Source organism: Heloderma suspectum, chromosome 3 (genome assembly GCF_057233095.1).
Source record: "Heloderma suspectum isolate Gila_16-S chromosome 3, 16-S_ref, whole genome shotgun sequence".
Lineage (NCBI taxonomy): Eukaryota > Metazoa > Chordata > Lepidosauria > Squamata > Helodermatidae > Heloderma > Heloderma suspectum.
In genome coordinates, this window is record NC_139460.1 from 120,671,096 (window position 1) to 120,689,288 (window position 18,193).

The window sequence follows — 18,193 nt, forward strand, 5'->3', positions numbered from 1 at the left end:
GCTGAAAGTCCTGACTTCGCTCCCATCTGGGTGTGTTTCCTTTCAACTTCAATGTGGTGGTATACAGAGGCCAACTGCCAAAACAGTTATCCTTGTTCCAATATTTCTGGCCCTGACTGTATGTCATTAAATGCCTGAGCATAGAGGGCAGTCTTAACCTAGCACTGAAAAGATGACAGTGTTGGCACCAGGCAGGCCTCAATGGGAAGCTCATTCCACAGTTGGGGAGCTGCCACTGAGAAGGCCCTCTCCCTTGTTGCCACCTTCCAAGCCTCCCTCAGAGGAGGCACTCAGAGGAAGGTCCCAGATGTTGATGATAGTGTCCAGGTAGGTTCATGTTGGAAGAGGTGTTCCATCAGGTATTGCAGTCCCAAGCTGTGTAAGGCTTTCTAGGTTAAAACCAGCACCATGAATCGGGCTCGGAAGCATACAGGTAGCCAATGCAAGCAGGCCAGAATTGGTATTATGTGCTCAGACCTTCTAGTCCCAGTTATTAACCTGGCTGCCACATTTTGCACAAGCTGCAGCTTCTGAACAGTCTTTAAAGGCAGCCCCATGTAGAGTGCATTGCAGTAATCTAACTTGGAGGTTACCAGAGCATAGATGACTGAAACCAGGTTATCCCTGTCCAGATATGGGCGTAGCTGGGCCACCAGCTGAAGCTGGTAGAAGGCACTCCAAGCCACTGAGCCTCAAATGATAGAGATGACTCCAGGAGAACCCCCAAGCTACGACCCTGCTCCTTCAAGGGGAGTGCAACCCCATCCAGAACAGTTGAACACACACCATCTGGTCATAAGAACCATCCACTAACAACATCTAGTCTTGTCTGGATTGAGCTTCAGTTTATTAGCCTTCATCCAATCCATTGTCAGAGTCAGGCATTGATTTAGCACATCCACAGCCTCGCCTGATGAGGATGAAAAGGGGTAGAGTTGTATGTCATCAGCATACTGATGGCAACGCACTCCAAAACTCCAGATAAGCCTACTCAATGGTTCATGGAGATGTTAAGTAGAATGGAGGATAAAACCACCCCCTGAGGAAACCCATGCTGGAGAATCCACGGGGCTGAGCAATATTCCCCAAGTACCACCTTCTAGAGCCAGCCATCCAAGTAGGAGCAGAACCACTGCAACGCAGTACCCACAGTCCCAGCTTAAACAGTCGCTCCAAAAGGATACTATGGTCAATGGTATCAAAAGAGATCCAGGAGTATCAACATGGTCACACTCCCCCTGTCTCTCTCCTGACACAGGTCATCATACTGGGCGACCAAGCCTGTTTCCATGCCAAAACCCGGTCTGAACCCCGACTGAAATGGATCCAGATAATCGGTCTCATTCAAGAATGTCTGGAGCTGGTTGGCCACCACCTGCTCAAGGACCTTGCCCAGGAAAGGAATGCCACCGGCCTAAAATTGTTAAAATCTTCCGGGTCCAGAGAGAATTTCTTCTGGAGTGGTCTCACCGCCGCCTCTTTGAATCAGCTCAGGACCACTCCCTCTTGCAAAGAGGCATTAATTACCTCCCTGGTCAGTGAGCTGTTCCCTCCCTGCTGGTTTTTATAAGCCAAGACGGGAAAGGAACCAGTATGGAGAGGGTCACCTGTCCAAGCACCTTGTCAACGTCCTCGAGCTGTACCAACTGAAATTCATCCAAGAAAACTGGACCAGGTTGTGCTCTGGGAACCTCACCTGATTCACCTGCTCTAACACTGAAGTCTAAGTCCCAGCAGATGCAAGAGATTTTACTCGGAAGCTCCTATCAAGTATATTACAATGGGCTTCAGATGGCTCCACAGGGTCCTTAGGGCCAGCATGTAATAGGCCCCAGACTACCCTAAAGAGCGCCGCTGGATGGCACATGGAGGATTGAGTAGAGGCAGTGAAATGTTGTTTCCTTGCTGCCTTCACTGCCTGTAAATATACCCAACCATAGGTACATACCAATGTTTGATTGCATCCACTAGGAGTATTTCTCCATCTGTACTCCAGCCATCTCCTGTTTTGTTTCATTGCTCTCAGCTCCGGGATATACCATGGAGTCATACAAGCTCTAGAACAGTGCTCAGGAGTGATTGCGTCTCCTGCCCAGTTCATTTCTGTGTTCCACGGATCGACCAGGGCTTCAACAGGAGCACCAGCCGGAAGCCCCCTAGAGCCCTCTGTAAACCATCTGGATCCATTAGCCTCTGGGGGCAAACCATCTTAACAGGTCTCCCACCCTTGCAGAGGGGAAAAGCTGCCATCAGTCTAAATCTCCAGGAGGTGATCTGACCATGATAAAGGGGCCAATTCAAAGCCCCCACCCTCAGATCACCATCCCCATGACTAGCTGAAAAAAACAGGTCTAGAGTGTGCCCTGCTACATGCGTTGGGTCGATCACATGTTGGGACAGTCTCAAGGTTGTCATGGAGGCCATGAAATCCTGAGCCACCCCAGACAAGGTGCCCTCAGCATGAAGGTTGATATCCCCCAAAACTAGCAGCCTGGGAGACCTCAGCATCACATCTGAGACCACGTCTGTCAGCTCAGGTAGGGAGACTGCCAGGTAGCAGGGTAGGTAGTACACCAGCAAATTCCTAATCTATCCCGCTGGCCCAACACAAGGTGCAAACACTCCAGACTGGTAGTCAGGTGGACAGGGAGCCCAGAGAGACACAGAACGGTTATTATACATCAGCCATAACAATTGAAACTTTTCTTCATTTTTTTTCTAAGAACAAACAAATGCAGTGCACAACACCAACTTCTTAACTTTAACCACATCAACTGCTTAATTTTGTTAATTTGCCCTCAGAATGCTCTCATCAAGCATGGCATAGGAGATTTCAGCAGGCCAACAAAAAAGGGAGTTAATGGATCTTGAGCGTGAGGAAGCATCATACATTCCCTGCAGAAAGGCTTCCATTAAAGCACCGATATTCCCCATTTCCAAGACCAAAGACGTACCTATAGTAAAAAGGAATCTACAGGATATTTATGTGCTAGAAGAGGGGTGTTGAACCTCAGGCCCATGGGCCAAATCCAAACCGCCTGGGCATCTCCAGATGGCCATGCCTCTTTTTCTTGGCCCCAGCCTCTTTCCCCTGAACACCGATCATCTGGTGGCTTCCCAGCTTTTGTGCAGTTTTTTCCCATTTCTGAAAGGTTCAAATGCCTCTCCTAAGGCTTAGTTACTAGCAGTAAGAGCTTTAAGCTACAATATGCTGGTAGTTTGGCCCCACTCCTTTTGCCTTTGGTCCTGCCCACCACTGGAATGAAGCCCCCGAGAACTTCTCCAAAATGGAATTCTGCCCTGAGGCTGAAAGAGGTTCAGCAGCCCTATGCTAGACCCTGTTACAGCATGCAAGCATCAGTGCTAGCCACATTTTGCATCAAGTGAATACGGGGTTCAAAGCATGGCAGCAAACAAACCACATCGATGGATCCTTGTGGGCATGCCTAGCCAAGGAACTACAGAAATTTTTAACTTTGCAATATACATTTCCCTATAATTTCTAAAGCACGTACATACATTTAAATATCAATTTGCACATATTTATTCCTTAATAGCTAGTTATTACCTTACAACAACCTGAAGCCCTCCAGATATTTTGGACTTTAACTCCCATCAGTCCTAGATAGCATAGTCAATTATCAGAAATGCTGGGAGATGTAGTACATAATATCTGGAGGTTACCAGGTTGGGGAAGGCTGCATTACAATCATCAGGACACATATGTTAGATCAACAGATGCAGCAAGATTACAGTTTTGACTCCTTCCCTAAATTTAAAATACAGAAACTCCCTGCAAGTATAAGATCCCAATGGTAGGGAGAAGACTGGGCTCAATGCTTTTTCCCTGGTGCACTAGTCTTCTGCTTGCAGGGAACTGATTTGTTCTTTAAGGAGAGGGCTTAAAAATGGTGCACTCCACCTATTGCATACCTCATTCTGTGACATATATAGCTCCATCTACAGTTAGAAAGTAGGCACTACTCCTATCAAGTTGTTACTTTACAATGGACAGGTACAACTAGAAGTTCTGCAATGTGGAATACTGATTTATGCCTTCCCAAAAAATAGGGGCAAAATGAAGGTCAAACAGTGTTCGCCTGGCTACTGAGGCATCTCAAGTTATTTTTGATATATATTTTCTGTATTTTCATCTGTCATACAGTTATTTCCCCTAAACTTTGTTTAGTGTTGTCCACCTCTGCCCTAAAGTTATGACAAGAAGAATAGAAAACACCATCTACTCACTGACTGTGGAGCACAGAAACACCAGAGCTCGGTAAGAGTAACTTCTAACACACACACACACACACACACACACACACTCAATCAGGCCTGAGATTCTTTTAACTGTTTCATTTTAAAGACAGGGAGGGAATGTATCTGTATGTTCAGTTATTCTCTTGCCCTTCGCACTCAATTTGGAAATTGTTTACTGGAGATACAAACATAAATACAAAGTAAATAATAGAGCTGGCATCAAAGGTTGGCATGGTTGGGCAGCTGCTGAGGGCCCACACACCCCAGAGGCCCACTGAGAAGAGCTTCCTGGAGTTGCTCCTCCTCTTTACTACTGCAACCTGCTTGTTCACCTGCCTCTCACTCTGGCCCAAACAACAGTAGCCATGAGAAAGAGGAGCAGTAAATGCCACTGCCTACTTGCTCACTGACTCTCTACCTATCAAGCAAGCAAGCAAGCAGTAGCAATGATGAGAAGGAGGATGAGGAGCAATATTGTAGCAGCCATGTCACTCTGATTTCTGCTACAATATCAGCTGGCAACAATGGTGGTGAGAAGTTAGACTCACTGAGGGAGGGGGCTTGTTGAGAGTATCTTGCCGAAAGCCCCTCAAAAACCTGGAGCCAGCACTGTAAATAATAGCATAAAGTAAAAATAAATACTAATTAATGGATTCTGCTCCTTGTTACACATCAATACCTAATGTAACTATAGTTCCCGAATGGTGTCTTATTTTACCTCAGGAATAGCAGCTTTCTTTTGTATGCTGTGAGCCAGGGATTACACATTCAGTAAATACTTTGTGGAGAGCAATGCTTCTGCTGCAAATATACGGAATGCCAAGTGCCAGATAAAGGTTAAGCCAGAAGCGCCTGCCAGTATTTAGCATCTAAAAATAGGCTTGGACTTCACATACCAAATCCATGTTATATCATTTTTCTCCACATTTCACTGTGACCAAGGATGAACAGAACATGTAGCAGGGAAAGGAAGGAGGAGCTCTCAGTTTCCTCTGGATATATACACTGGCCAGTAGAGTTTTCAAGAAAATCTCATTTGTTTTGCAGAGGTGACACTGGTAAGATGGCAACAGGAATTCTGAAATCCTAGAATGGTCTTCAGCATGTATGCAGTTTTGTATAATAAAGATTCCACAGTTCTGTACCCATGATGACAACTTTAAAATCCATCCATTGAAACACGCTGCCAAGATTTAGTCCAAAAGAACAAAGCAAGCTGATGAGAGAAGAGCAGAACACAAGTGAAGAGAAGGGTGCAAAAGATACATCTTGGAAGAAAAATGAGGCTCAAGTGGTAGATGGGTGTCATTTTATAAGTGCTAGAAGACAGGAGCAACCTTTACCAACTGAGGGGATTATCATTTTTTCCTCTCTGAACTGGGAGAGAGTATTCGGAGTCTCGCATAATTTCTCCCATTACGTCTAAGCATATGCAGTTGGACTGACTTTAAAATAGGCATACTTCATTTCCAGGACAGATTTGTAGCTGTTAATAATAGTGACACTTGTTTGTAAATAGAACTGCTACTGGAAGATACAAGAAAAAGATGTTTCTCTCATTCAGAAATGAGGTTCACACTGCTGGACAGTACTATTTCCTACTACCACCACCACCCTGTTAAGTTCTGGGGTATCGCTTTTTATTCCCCTTCTCGAAAGTCTGGGCCTCTTTCTTCCATCACCGACCCCAAATCTCACAATTAGAACAAGAACATAAGAACTGCCTATCTGGATCAAACCAAAAGTCCATCTAGTCAACCATTCTGTTTTCAAGAGAAGGCATATTATAAACCAGCCTTGTCCAACAGGGTTCCTCCAAATATTTTGGCCTACAACTCCCATCAGCCCTAGCCATCATGGCCAATGGTCAGGGATGATGGGAGGTGTAGGCCAAAACATCTGGAGGTACCCAGGTTGGGCAACGCTGTTATAAACAAACACATAGAGGCTAGTTCTACGTCCTTGGGAAGCTCATAAGCAATGATCAATACAGAGAGCCGACCCCTGTAGTTTGTCTCCAGTATCTAATAGAGGTACATTTTGCCTCTAAAGTTTCAGTACAGTTACGCCTCACCCTTAAAATTTAAAAAAAAACAGGGCAGCTTACAAGATATAATACATTCATAGAAGAAGGTACAGGTTACATGCTTAATTCATTACTAGAAGCAATGGCACCTATTCTTCACCAACATTTGTCTAATCCTTTTTAAAGTCATCTATGCTAGTGGTCTTAACAGCATGCTGTGGCAATTAATTCCTTAAGTTAATTGTGTGTCCCAAGATGTACTTTCTGTTGGGCAAATTAAGGAAAGACATGTGCAGTTCTAATTTCTAGTTTATTCTGGAAATTTGGAGATGGGAAGTAAACACAAACTTTTAGTATCGGTGACACAAAAATATATGTCAAGGCACCAGAACATGTGCTGAAACCCTGGGTTGCTGCTCGGAACATCTGCTTATGTGCATTAGGCTTTATTTAATGACCACACAGAAGAACTGAATCATCTTAATTATAATGTTATGTTATTAGATGAGTTTGTTGGGTCTAATTGTAGGGAGAAATGTGGAAATGCAGGCTCAGCATCTGAAGATCAGGGCATCATCTCACCTTTATAAAAGCTACCTCAATTAGCTCAACAGTAAAGTCATTTTCCTACTATAATTAGAATGTGTTAACATTCTATAAAAGTACATTGTATTCTAATAATACTGACAAGGCAGATTTTTCACAGTCCTTCCCTATATCTTTAACTAGATCTCCCCACTTTTACTATGAAAAATTCCTCCCTCCTTTGATGTTAAATCCCTCTGCTATTTGTAGAACTATGCCCACACATTGATATTTCCTTCTAATATTTCCCCTTCAGTCATCTCTTACAATTACCTCATCATTAAAGGAGGGCTTGTTTTCAATATATTTTCTGAACTCGCTGAACTTTAGCACTATATTTAGCACTACTCAGAAGTTAACAAAATATAACAAAATTATGCTAGTTAACTCTGCATGCTAACAAGAAATATTTCATCCCACATCTTAACGTAGGACTATTACATCCCTATTTTATGCCAGCTGCCCTCTTCAAAAATCAGAGCTAAATGCAGTGGAATACAATTTATGAATGACAAATGTATACTATCACTCTCTCTCTCACACACACACACAAACACACACACACACACATGCTTACATTCTTTCTGACTTGGTTCACACTAAGCCACAATGGGTTGTTACCATGGGTAATTGCAAGGTGGCTTAGTGTGACGTCTGAACCTGGTGTGCCTTTTCCATCGTGGGTTTGGGCGGGGGGGTTAAAAACGAGCCACTTTGAGAAACCATGACTTATAGTACAGTTGTTTAGAGTGGCTTGTTTTGATGTCCAAACTTGGCAGAATCACTTCAGCATGGGTTGTTTAAAACAGCAAGAGAGCCACGTGACAAGACCAGTAAAAAAAACCCTGCTGGCTGCTCCTCGTGATCTCACTAACAATATCCCCTCTCTATTGCATCTTGAGATGACACTAGTCAATTTACTCTTCTACTTTGTCACCTCCCTAGACAGTGACACTATTTTTATCTCACCTTCGGGGCGATGTGCGCAAATTTAATGTTATTTTTTCTTCACCTTCAGGGAGATTTGCACAATGTTTAATTTTTTCCCCACCTTTGGCGAGATATGTGCAATTTTTTTTTTTTTAACCTTTCGGGGGGGGGGTTGGAAATCCGTTAAAGTGCAGTAAATACTCTGCTTTAGCGCAGTAGTTGCTGTGCTAAAGTGGAGTAGTTGCTGCACTTTAGCAGCTTTGCATAAATTTCCCCAAAAGTTTTTTAAAAAATAAAGTTACATTTGTTCTCCCCGAAGGTTAAAAAGAAGTTAAATATGTGCAAATCTCCCCAACCGTGGGAAAACAAATAATGTTAAATTTGTGCAAATCTCCCAAAGATGAAAACAAAATCTACCAAAAATTTCTCTGCTCTGCTAATGAGCACAAATGTGCTCATCAGTAGAGTTGGGTGCTGTGGTTGTGCTGCAAAGGCCCATGGGATATATGCCCAGAGCAGTCAGGAGGACTAAGGGGGAAACAAGCCACGGTGCCTAATCACCTGTCAGGAGTAACATGAGTTGCTGAGCGAATAACCAACCCATTGTAGCTTATTTTCATGGTGGCTTATCATGAAGTGAGAACTGGCCCTCTTCCCCTCTCCCCATCCTCTCTCTCAGTGCTTCCAGACAGAGGGCTCCTAGCACTAACAATCCAAAGGCATTGTGAAGCTATTCCATCTGTTCTTCCCTAATGGATCTTTTCTGGCAAGCAAAACGATGGAAGAAACAGTGGCAAAACACAAGAGGGCTGCAAATGTCATATGGATGCTCTGTAAAATCCCATGAATGAGGCACTGCAATTCCACAATAAAAGCCTCATCTGGGAGCCCCACCCCCCCACCCCACTCACTCACACACTCATTAAGTTGCACAGATGCAAGATGGGGAAAAATTTGATTAGCAATGCTGAAGATCATTTGGATGTCCTCCTGGACCATATCATAATCTGGCTATGGCTGTCAGATCTAGAAAAGCCAATAAAGACTACAGTTGTAGCCAAGTAAATTTATGTATGCATTAGCAAAATATTTCAGAGCTCTCATATGGCAAAAAATGTCCCAAGTCTAACTAGCATACAATGTAAGACAGCTGAGCATTTGAACTCAAATACTTGATGCAGAGAGGAGTGTCATGAACACACTGGGTTACAATAAATCATGTCACCTGGATCCAGATCACTCTCCTGCTGTGTAAAAGCATCCCAAAGGCATTCAATGGATCTGTACTTTTCAGGAGTCAATAATGGAAGCAGAAAACGAGAACAAGGTTTGATGCAAATTTGCTAAATATTGGTCTGGTGTAAAGGATCTCATTCTACATCTGCACCATGGCTAATGCTGAGCTTGAAGAGAAAGAGGTTTCTGAAACTAATCTGCATATTATTTGGTTTAATCCCTACCTCCCTTGCCCAGACTTTCCCAAGATTTAGGGCAGAATCCAACGGGGAGCTCATACTCCCGCCGATTCTCTCATGTCCCGCCAATTCCATTGCGCAAACACCCCCCCACAGCTTGGGCAACCCAAAATGAGCGGAAACGCCCATTTCTGGAAGAAGGCAGATTGGCAGCACTCACATAAGGGAGCTCCACAAAGCTGCCTCCTTCCAGAAATGAGTGTTTCCACTCATTTCGGGGCTTCCCCTAGGAAGCGCTAAATCTCCCGTGCATAAGCAGTGGGTCCCACATGCGCAATGGAAATGGCAGGACCCACCGCATGCGGAAGGTAATTGGCAGGGGGGAAAGTAATCAGTGGGGGCATGAGCACCCCGTTCGATTCTGCCCTTAGAACAAATCCACAGGGCTCTAAGTGACTTGGAACCTCAGCTCTGCAAGAGATGGAAGAAACAAAGACAAGCAACAAGAGGGCAGTCCCTCAACCTTACTAGGATTTTAAACAGTTGAAATGAAGCTGCACACATATCGCACTGATAGAGAAATATGCTTTGATGGGCTTAAATTTTTGGAGAAAAACTGTTCGGTGCTGTAGACTTAAGTTTTAGGCTGCAGCCCTATGCACACTTACCTGGGAATCAGTCTCCTTGAAAATAGGCTTTACGTCTGAATATAGTCATTGGATTAGGTTGTATGCTTTCTTTTTAGATAAGGCAGTTCTGCTTTCACAATAATAGTTGTTTTTTAAATGACCAGACACATGAGCTATAGTTTACACTGTGCAGTAACAACAGCAGAGTCAGAAGTGCTGAACAGCTGCAGTGCTAATGCAATACTTGCCAGTTCAGTTGTAGAACAAGAGAACCATTTAATGGTTTAAAACATCATTGTATCATAACAAAGGCACATTACCCATCCTAGTACAAGACCAGCATGAGCACAGAAACAACTGCACTGTACTTTACTATCTATGCACCAAGAAGAGGCAAACAACACGTGGAGATGACACTGTACTGTTGTTTGCAGGAAGTCATCTGTCTCCTATGGAAGTCACTTGAACAACGCTACCCTCCTCCCCTCCCTTTAGTTGAAAAAACAGCAGACTGTGGCATGAAACCAATGTAAACATTGAACAGATAATAAATACAGTTGGCATTTATTAACTGCTGTGATGTATACACAAATGAATTCTTAAATTACCCCAGTTTACACTGATACAGTGCCAAAAAATGAGAATCAGACCCTACAAAGTGCAGAGCATCACTTTTAAGAAAGTAGAACTTCTCCATATTCCATTACAACCTATGGCTAAGACAATACACTGAATTCAGCTGGCCATATCCCAGAGAGTTTACCCACCTAAAGAGGCAGCACATGTATGTCAACCTTCTCCCCACTTTTGGCATAATAATTCCTGTGTCTGAAACGCTACAGAAAACTACTGAGGCTTCCACACAACCATGTGTGGAAGTGGCAAGCTGCCATGCCATCACCTGTGAATGCCATCACTTTTAGAGCAGCCTTCCCCATTCTGGTGTCTTCTAGATGTTTTGGATTACAACTCCCAGCATTCTGACTATTGGCCATGCTGGCTGCAGCTGATGGGAGCTGAAGTCCAAAACTTCTGGAGGGCACCAGATTGGAGAAGGCTGTTTTAGAACATTGCCATGAGCAGCCACCAAAACAGAAACAATCACTTGTTGAAATTAGCAGGGTTGTAAAATCAAGTTAGGGGACGAATAAATCCAAAGTATAAAAGACACATTATTTCCACATTTTTAAAGAAAAATGTTTTACTAACAACACATGTTTCAGAATGTATTATCAAAAGAAGCACTCTGTAATATATGCTACATTTGGCTTCAGATTCATAATATATCTCACATATGCAGTAAAACCTAGCTAGGAGCAGTGTTTGCTTATATGGCATGCTACTGAGAATTTCTTACCTAGTTATAAATGTGTGTCTTGTACACATTACACATTAGATTATATTTAAATGAAAACGTTACTTACTGTGACATAAGCATCAAGAGTTTCATGGCTTGAACTGCTACTTCATGGTCCTTGTCCAGAGTCATAGACACAATTCGATCCTAATGGAACAACAAACAGTAATAGAGATTTCACTTTTTATTCTGATAGTCTTCGAAGCAGGAATTGGTGATTTTGACTGCATGCTTTTGTGATGGTGTTAACTGCTCCTTAATTAAGCTAGTTAATTAATTAAGCTAATTTATTAAGCTAGTTGAGATGTTCACAAGGAAAGATACACACACAGCAAACAAAACAATAACAAAAAAGAATTCATTGCCAACTCATATTTAAAAAGCAAATAACCATTGTGTTTGCGACATAGAACTCATGACAACAGATGGTTTGTAGCACCCTCTGCAGGGTTTAACATCAGAATTCTTCCGTTTAAAGATATCACTGAGCTCGCAAACCAGTAATTCCCAAATGCATACACGAGTCTCAATATTGCAGAGGTGGTCAAAAGGACAAACAAACAAAAGTTCCATTAACTGGAAGCATTTACCCGAAAAATAGGAACCACCTCTTAGGCTTGTTTTTTTTTAATAAGAGCTCAATAGATTAGTTTTATTTTCAAATTCCAAAATGATTTAAAAATTGTCTGAACTAATCCTGAGAACTCCAGGTATTACTTCCTTTTTCTTTTCCATACTAAGTGAGCTAGATCAAAGCAAAAAAATCTACAATATGACAATATAGACATTACAAAAGTTCTTGTGGAATGAATGAATGTACTTTCAAGCCCCAACAGGAGTCACAATTAACATATTCAAACTGAAATGCATGAAAGTGCTCTAGAATAGGATTTTTATAACATTATGTAGTACCAGTTACTGTTATTACCAATTACACAAAGCGTAATTCTGTGTAGTATTAGATAGGAAATAGTTGTCTGTGATTTAGAATGCAATCATAGAATAGTAGGGTTGGAAGGGGCCTACAAGACCATCGAGTCCAACCCCCTGCTCAATGCAGGAATCCAAGTCTGAGCATCCCTGACAGGTGGCTGTCTAGCCTCATCTTGAATACCTCCAGTGTGGGAGAGCCCACTACCTCCTGCTAGACAGCATCTAGACAGCCACAGGATTTTTTGGTTTCTGGGAACCTAGCCGGGAGCCTTGTAGGAGGTGCGGGTTGTCCCCAGCTCTGCACTCGGAAGAGCAGCATGGAATGACCAAAAGAGGGGTGTTGCTGAGAGTGAGGAGGGGACTGCTGAAGCACCGTTACAAAACGCTCCCTATGTGCCATCCATCCTCTTCCGCTCAGAGGCACCCTGGTTAGACAGCCAAAATCAGCTGTCTAGCTGCAAATGCAGGGCAGCCAGAGTGTGGAGGAGAAGATCCCCTCCATGTTCTGCCTATCCTGCACTGGATAGTCGGCCGCCTCCGAGTTTGGAGGCGGCCAACTATCCCCATAGGATTGTGCCCTTAATTAGCAATCATAAATTGTTCCTGTCTGTTACAAGAAAAAGTCTACCCTTTTCTAAACACAGAAATATGATTTGAAGCCCGATGAACTGAATTTTGGTTTTTGAATCTACTCTTCTTGACTGTGAGATGCCTTGAGGTCAGGGTGTGTGTGTGGCTAGAACAATTAAAAGACAGTATCCTATTTGACACTACTGCTAACATAAATTATGCTGTACTAGCATAAGCGACTTCTAGCGCAACACCAACAAAGTTTGCTGATGCAACGCGTTCCCCAGGATAACCTGTCACACCAATAAATGCTATTGGTGTGCGCTGGAGGTTGTTTACAATTTGTTGTTCAGACATTAAGTCGTGTCCGACTCTTCATGACCCCATTGACCACAGCACGCCAGGCCTTCCTGTCCTCCACTCTCTCCCGGAGTGCGCTCAAGTTCATATTCATTGCATCGGTGATGCTATCTAGCCATCTCATCCTCTGCCATCCCCTTCTCCTTTTGCCTTCAATCTTTCCCAGCATCAGGGTCTTTTCCAGGGAGTCTTCTCTTCGCATTAGGTGGCCAAAATATTTCAGCTTCAGTTTCAGTATCTGTCCTTCCAATGAGCACTCAGGGTTGATTTCCTTTAGGATGGACTGATTTGACATCCTTGCAGTCCAGGGGACTCGTAAGAGTCTATTTATGTTAGCGGTAGCATTGGAGACTGCCCGAAGTGTAATAATTCTGATATATGTTTGTTGTGTGTACTGGCCATAAAACACTTCCCATTTAAATAAATTAATCTATCAAAAGCCAAACACTGGCTTCAGAACCAGGGCCAACATAACATTATCTAGTGGACAAGTCTTGAGATAGGCCTTTATACCCAAGGAGAAGGCAACCACTAGGCCTGAAGTGAGACTCAGTTTGGTTTTGAAAATGATCAGCCCTCCCTGGCCAACCAACCAAAACGTTCAAATTGGAAAATGCTAATTTTGGCTTACCTTGAACCTGCTAGTGAAAAGATCCATTTTACAAACAAGCTCTTTTTGGCCATATATTCCTTGTAATCCCTGAAGGCACTTCAGTCGGACTTCAGGTTGCTGCAAGACAGGAAAGAGCAGAGTAAGAATGATATCCACAGTTGAGACTATTTAACTATCACCATCATTCAACCAGCAAATAATATATATTAATAGAGAATTCATCACTTTAACTTTTAAGGACTCTGCTTATGAAAAATGGATTGCATTTTTTCAATTGTTAAGATAAAAAACTTACTTTATCATATAGCATCCATCCAATGTATTTCAAGTAACTATCATTTAAGAATGTATCAGGGTAAATTCTCATCCAGCTGCCCATTTCTTCAAGGCAAATAGCTCGGATTTCTGGAATAACATCACTTTAAAATAACAAAGATAAACAGCATTTGTGATCTACTGAGAGCTAGTTAACACACACACACACACACGCACACATTAGTTGGTATCACTTGATTATCAACATGCAAGGGCTGGCATTTGAATGTGTAGACAGACTATTTAAAATCACTGTGAGATAATGCAAAGTAATATGAAAGTTCCATTTGGAGTGACCAGCCGCATATGTAAGACCAGCATCAAGACATTACTTGATGAAGCAGACTTCAAATGATAAACCTGCCTATGGAGGCGAACCCCAAGATCAGGGCGTGCAGAGCCTCAGGCCAGGGGACCAAATCCAGCCATCTGGAGTTCCCTAGATGGCCATGCCCCCTTCCCTTGTCCCCACCCCCTTTCCCCAGGCACTGATTCTTTGGTGTTTTCCCAGCTTTTGCATGTTTTCCCCCCATTCTAAAAGTTTGAACACCTTTCCTAAGGTTTAGTTACTGATAGCAAGAGCTTTAATCTAAAATATGCCAGTAGTTTTGAAATTTGGGCTCTGATCCCTTTTGCCTTTGACCCTGCCCCATTTTGCCTTCAGCCCTGTCAAGCCCCAAGAGCTTTTTCAAAATTGAATTCAGCCCTTAGGTTGAAAGAGGTTCAACACCCATGCCCTAAGATGAATTATCCCCTTCATCCAATCCATCCCTGAGGTGTCCATATTCTTATCAGAGACTTACTTCTTCCAAGTACATAAAAATTCTTACCGATAGCGTTGCAAAAAGGTCCCTTTGAAAATAGCATTCATCATATTCTCTATCTCCAGAGGTTTCTGTTCATACTGAAATTACAAGTATTGAACATGCTCTTCACATGGGTAAAGCTTTATTCCAAAAGCTTTATTCCAGTACTAATGCTAAGTTTGCTGACATTTTATTGAATAAATATCAATTCATGTTTTAAATCAGGAAATAACCAAAGGTTGGACAGGATAAAGATCCAACAGAGGAGAGCGATATTTTCCCCTCCCCTCAATAACTCGACCAGAATACATGGCTCATCACTGATTACATTTAACTTATTTTTTGCATCTTAATTTTAAGTTGTAAATGAACAGTAGAACAACTGGGCTCAAGTGAATCCATAGCCAAATGCTAGATTTGCCTGCTGTTGAACCAACATTGTGCCATTTATATTTATCAAAATTCTGGGTGGTGGATGATTGTGGCTATTGGCTCCTTCAAAAATCAACCACACATTTCCAGCCATAGCCACCACCTTGGCTCATTATTGCCATAAACTCAGTGAATACATTTGACTGGCACAGAACTGATTCCCAAACAGGCTGATGTTGAAAGTCTCTAGAGGCCATGTTCCAGTATCCAAGGAAACCTTCACATTCTAATGCTACAATATGATTCAACAAGCAACACAACAGCCCTGAATAAGTGATGATTTAAACAGTGTAGGGGGATGGGGCCACACATGCTGGTCCCTGCCCTCCCTATGTCCCACCTTCAGCATGGAGGTCTGAAGGGCGTTCTACTCGCATGCAGTTGGGGACCATGATAAAGCAGGGTCCGTAATCGCAAGGAGAGCTGAACACAAGTAGAATAACCCTTCAGACATTGCCACTCATCACAGCAAGGTCAGGGACTGAGATGTTGAGGACTAGCACACGTGGGGACTGAGGAGGCAGGGGGAGCATGAGCCGCCCTGTCCCTCTACAAAGTTTAAGCCCTCACACATTCAGGAAAAGGCCTCAACAGGGCGGTCAATACGTTTTTCACAATTCATTCATACTCCTTAGAGTGGGGTATAGGGAACCATTTGTGAGCCCCTTGTGGCCCCTTTCCCATCTCCTGCATAAAATAGTCCAGTAAGTATTAGAGGTTAGTGGTTAGCAGTGGTTTATAGTGATTTATCTTTCGTTTCCTGTGGGCTACAGAACCTGCAAAGTCAAAAATACAGACAAGCCTTAAAGTCAGAGGGGAAGCAGAAAGATAGAGTTAAATGTAGCCCCAACCTTCTTGTATTACTAGAAGCTTGTATTATAACAAAGGGGAATATGTATGGCAGGTACCAAATTCAGATCTAACAGTTCACTTCTGGCACTGAACACAACATCAGACTACTCCCCAACCTCACAGCAACATAGAAAAGCACAGTTGCTAACAAATTTTGGCTTGATTTGGTAGCTAGCCTAGTCTGGGGTTACCACAGCCCCGACTCAAGGGAGAGCTGGGTCTTGTTTCTGATGTCATGCTGGTCTTTAGATGGGGCCTTGGACACTTCTGAAGTGCAGCCCAAGTTCAAGGACTATTCCTCATCCCCTTTTCCAGTGTGGTATAGTGGTCAGAGTGTTGGACAAGGGCCCAGGAAACCTGGATTTAAACCCTAACCCAGCCATGAAGCTCACTGGGTAACCTTGGGCCAGTGACTCTCTCTCTCTCTCCCTCTCCCTCCCTCACCTACCGCACAGGGTTGTTGTGAGGATAAAGTGGAGGGCAGAAACCATGTACGCTGCTTTGAGCTCCTTAGAAGAATGGTGGGATTTAAAAAAGTAAAAATCAGGCAGCAAGGGGGGGAGACTCATCTGTGTCATACTGCAGGCATTCCATGTTGCAGGCTGGGGTGCTTGGTAAATGTAATTCCACCACCACAGATTTCTAAAATCAAATGCCCAGCAGCTACAGAACAAGAAATTTTTATGAACCATCATTTATCTCACCCACCTCTATCTTTTTCCTCTCTAGCTGGTCCAGTCTAGAATTGGTCCTCTTGCCCATAGTCCTGCTCTTTTCCACTTCATATAATCTTTCCAGGTTACGCTTACTTAAATCTAGATTTAGATTGAGGTTTACAAGTGCTGTCAGAAGCTTCATAGCTGGAAACAAACAAACAAAAAACAAAATCCCAAAGTCTGGAATATCAATGGTCATGATTTAAAGTTGTTACATGTGGGTTTTTTGAAACAAAAACTTAGAAAAAGATCAGCAGTGATTTTCCTTAGTTGCCTGATCATAACCAGAACTGTGTACTGCATAATTTGCACCAATAGCACAATTCTGATTTTCTTGGGACAGAACTTTGATGTATTATTTTTAGCGGCACAGAATATACACAGCCATGAATGAGATCATCTGTAAACTATGCTGTTAGCAACCTTCAATTCTTTGATTCAGGAATTTTCTGCAGAATTTGACCGCTCACATAAAATTCCAGCTCACATTTCAGAGAATAAAAATGAATGACAATACTTTATTGAACTAGTCATTTTCCTGTACAGTTGATGATATTACAGATTAATGTGTTTACATGGTAGATTGTTTTATAAAGCAGAGTGTTGATGCCCCACTTTTCAATTTAAGATTTGGCATGGTTTGATTTTACGATGCCTTATTTAAGGTTGTCCTCAAGAGGGACTCTCCTGCAGTTCTTAATCCCAGGAAGGTTCAGAGAGAGATGGGTGGTCCCTCAGATAGCCAGGTACTAAGCCTTTTAGGGCTTTAAGGGTTAAAACCAACACCTTGAATTGCGCCCGGAAAGTAACTGGCAACCAGTGCAGTTCTTTCAAGAAAGGTCTAATGTGGTCTTGATACCATGCACCGCTTAGCAACCTAGCTACTTGGCTGGACAGCTCCCCTGTTGTCTCAGTCACCTTGTAATGAAGCCTGCTCCTTATCTTGTTGGACAGCTCCCCTGCCTTGCCAGCAGATGGGGAACCTGAGCCTCACAGCTTCTGTACTGCTGGAAATGGGATGGACAAGAGAGTGGACCACTGGGACAAGACAAGCAGTGAGAATGGGAAATGCCATCAGCTTTCAATAATTCCACCGCTAAAAAGGTACTATGAGTTCAACAGCAAACCCCCCAAAAGTTCATATGTACAGATTTAAAAGCATCCTTTTAGCTAAACACTACAAACCTTTGAAATACAGAACTCAGCTTCCCTAACATAAGGGCAATCACATTTTCCATATGTTATTGTCTGTGTCTTTAATATTTGCAAAGATGAGGAAGCATTTGACAATGGGAGCGTTACAAACTGCTGCAGCACTTTGACAGGAAAAGATACACCTGCTGAATGTGGCTGACTGTCTTGCAGCTCTTTTTGTGCCATCCCCCCCTCCCCCA

At 42.9% G+C, this 18,193-nt stretch overlaps 1 protein-coding gene across 4 annotated transcripts in view; it reads right to left on the bottom strand.

Annotated features, from left to right (window-relative positions):
• The window catches only part of LOC146350131 (cohesin subunit SA-2-like), an 87,019-nt gene that overhangs the window by 54,347 nt on the left and 14,479 nt on the right, over positions 1-18,193 (bottom strand). For all 4 annotated transcript variants that reach the window (XR_014789191.1, XM_084844315.1, XM_084844313.1 and 1 more), the window contains exons 9-13: positions 16,792-16,943; positions 14,824-14,897; positions 13,974-14,097; positions 13,697-13,795; positions 11,270-11,349 (exon numbers count right to left, since the gene is read on the bottom strand). Coding sequence is in view for 3 of the 4 variants with exons in the window: in XM_084844315.1 (XP_084700441.1) it covers positions 11,270-11,349; positions 13,697-13,795; positions 13,974-14,097; positions 14,824-14,897; positions 16,792-16,943 (529 nt within the window). In the remaining variant the exon portion in view is untranslated. The remainder of the gene's footprint in view (positions 1-11,269; positions 11,350-13,696; positions 13,796-13,973; positions 14,098-14,823; positions 14,898-16,791; positions 16,944-18,193) is intronic.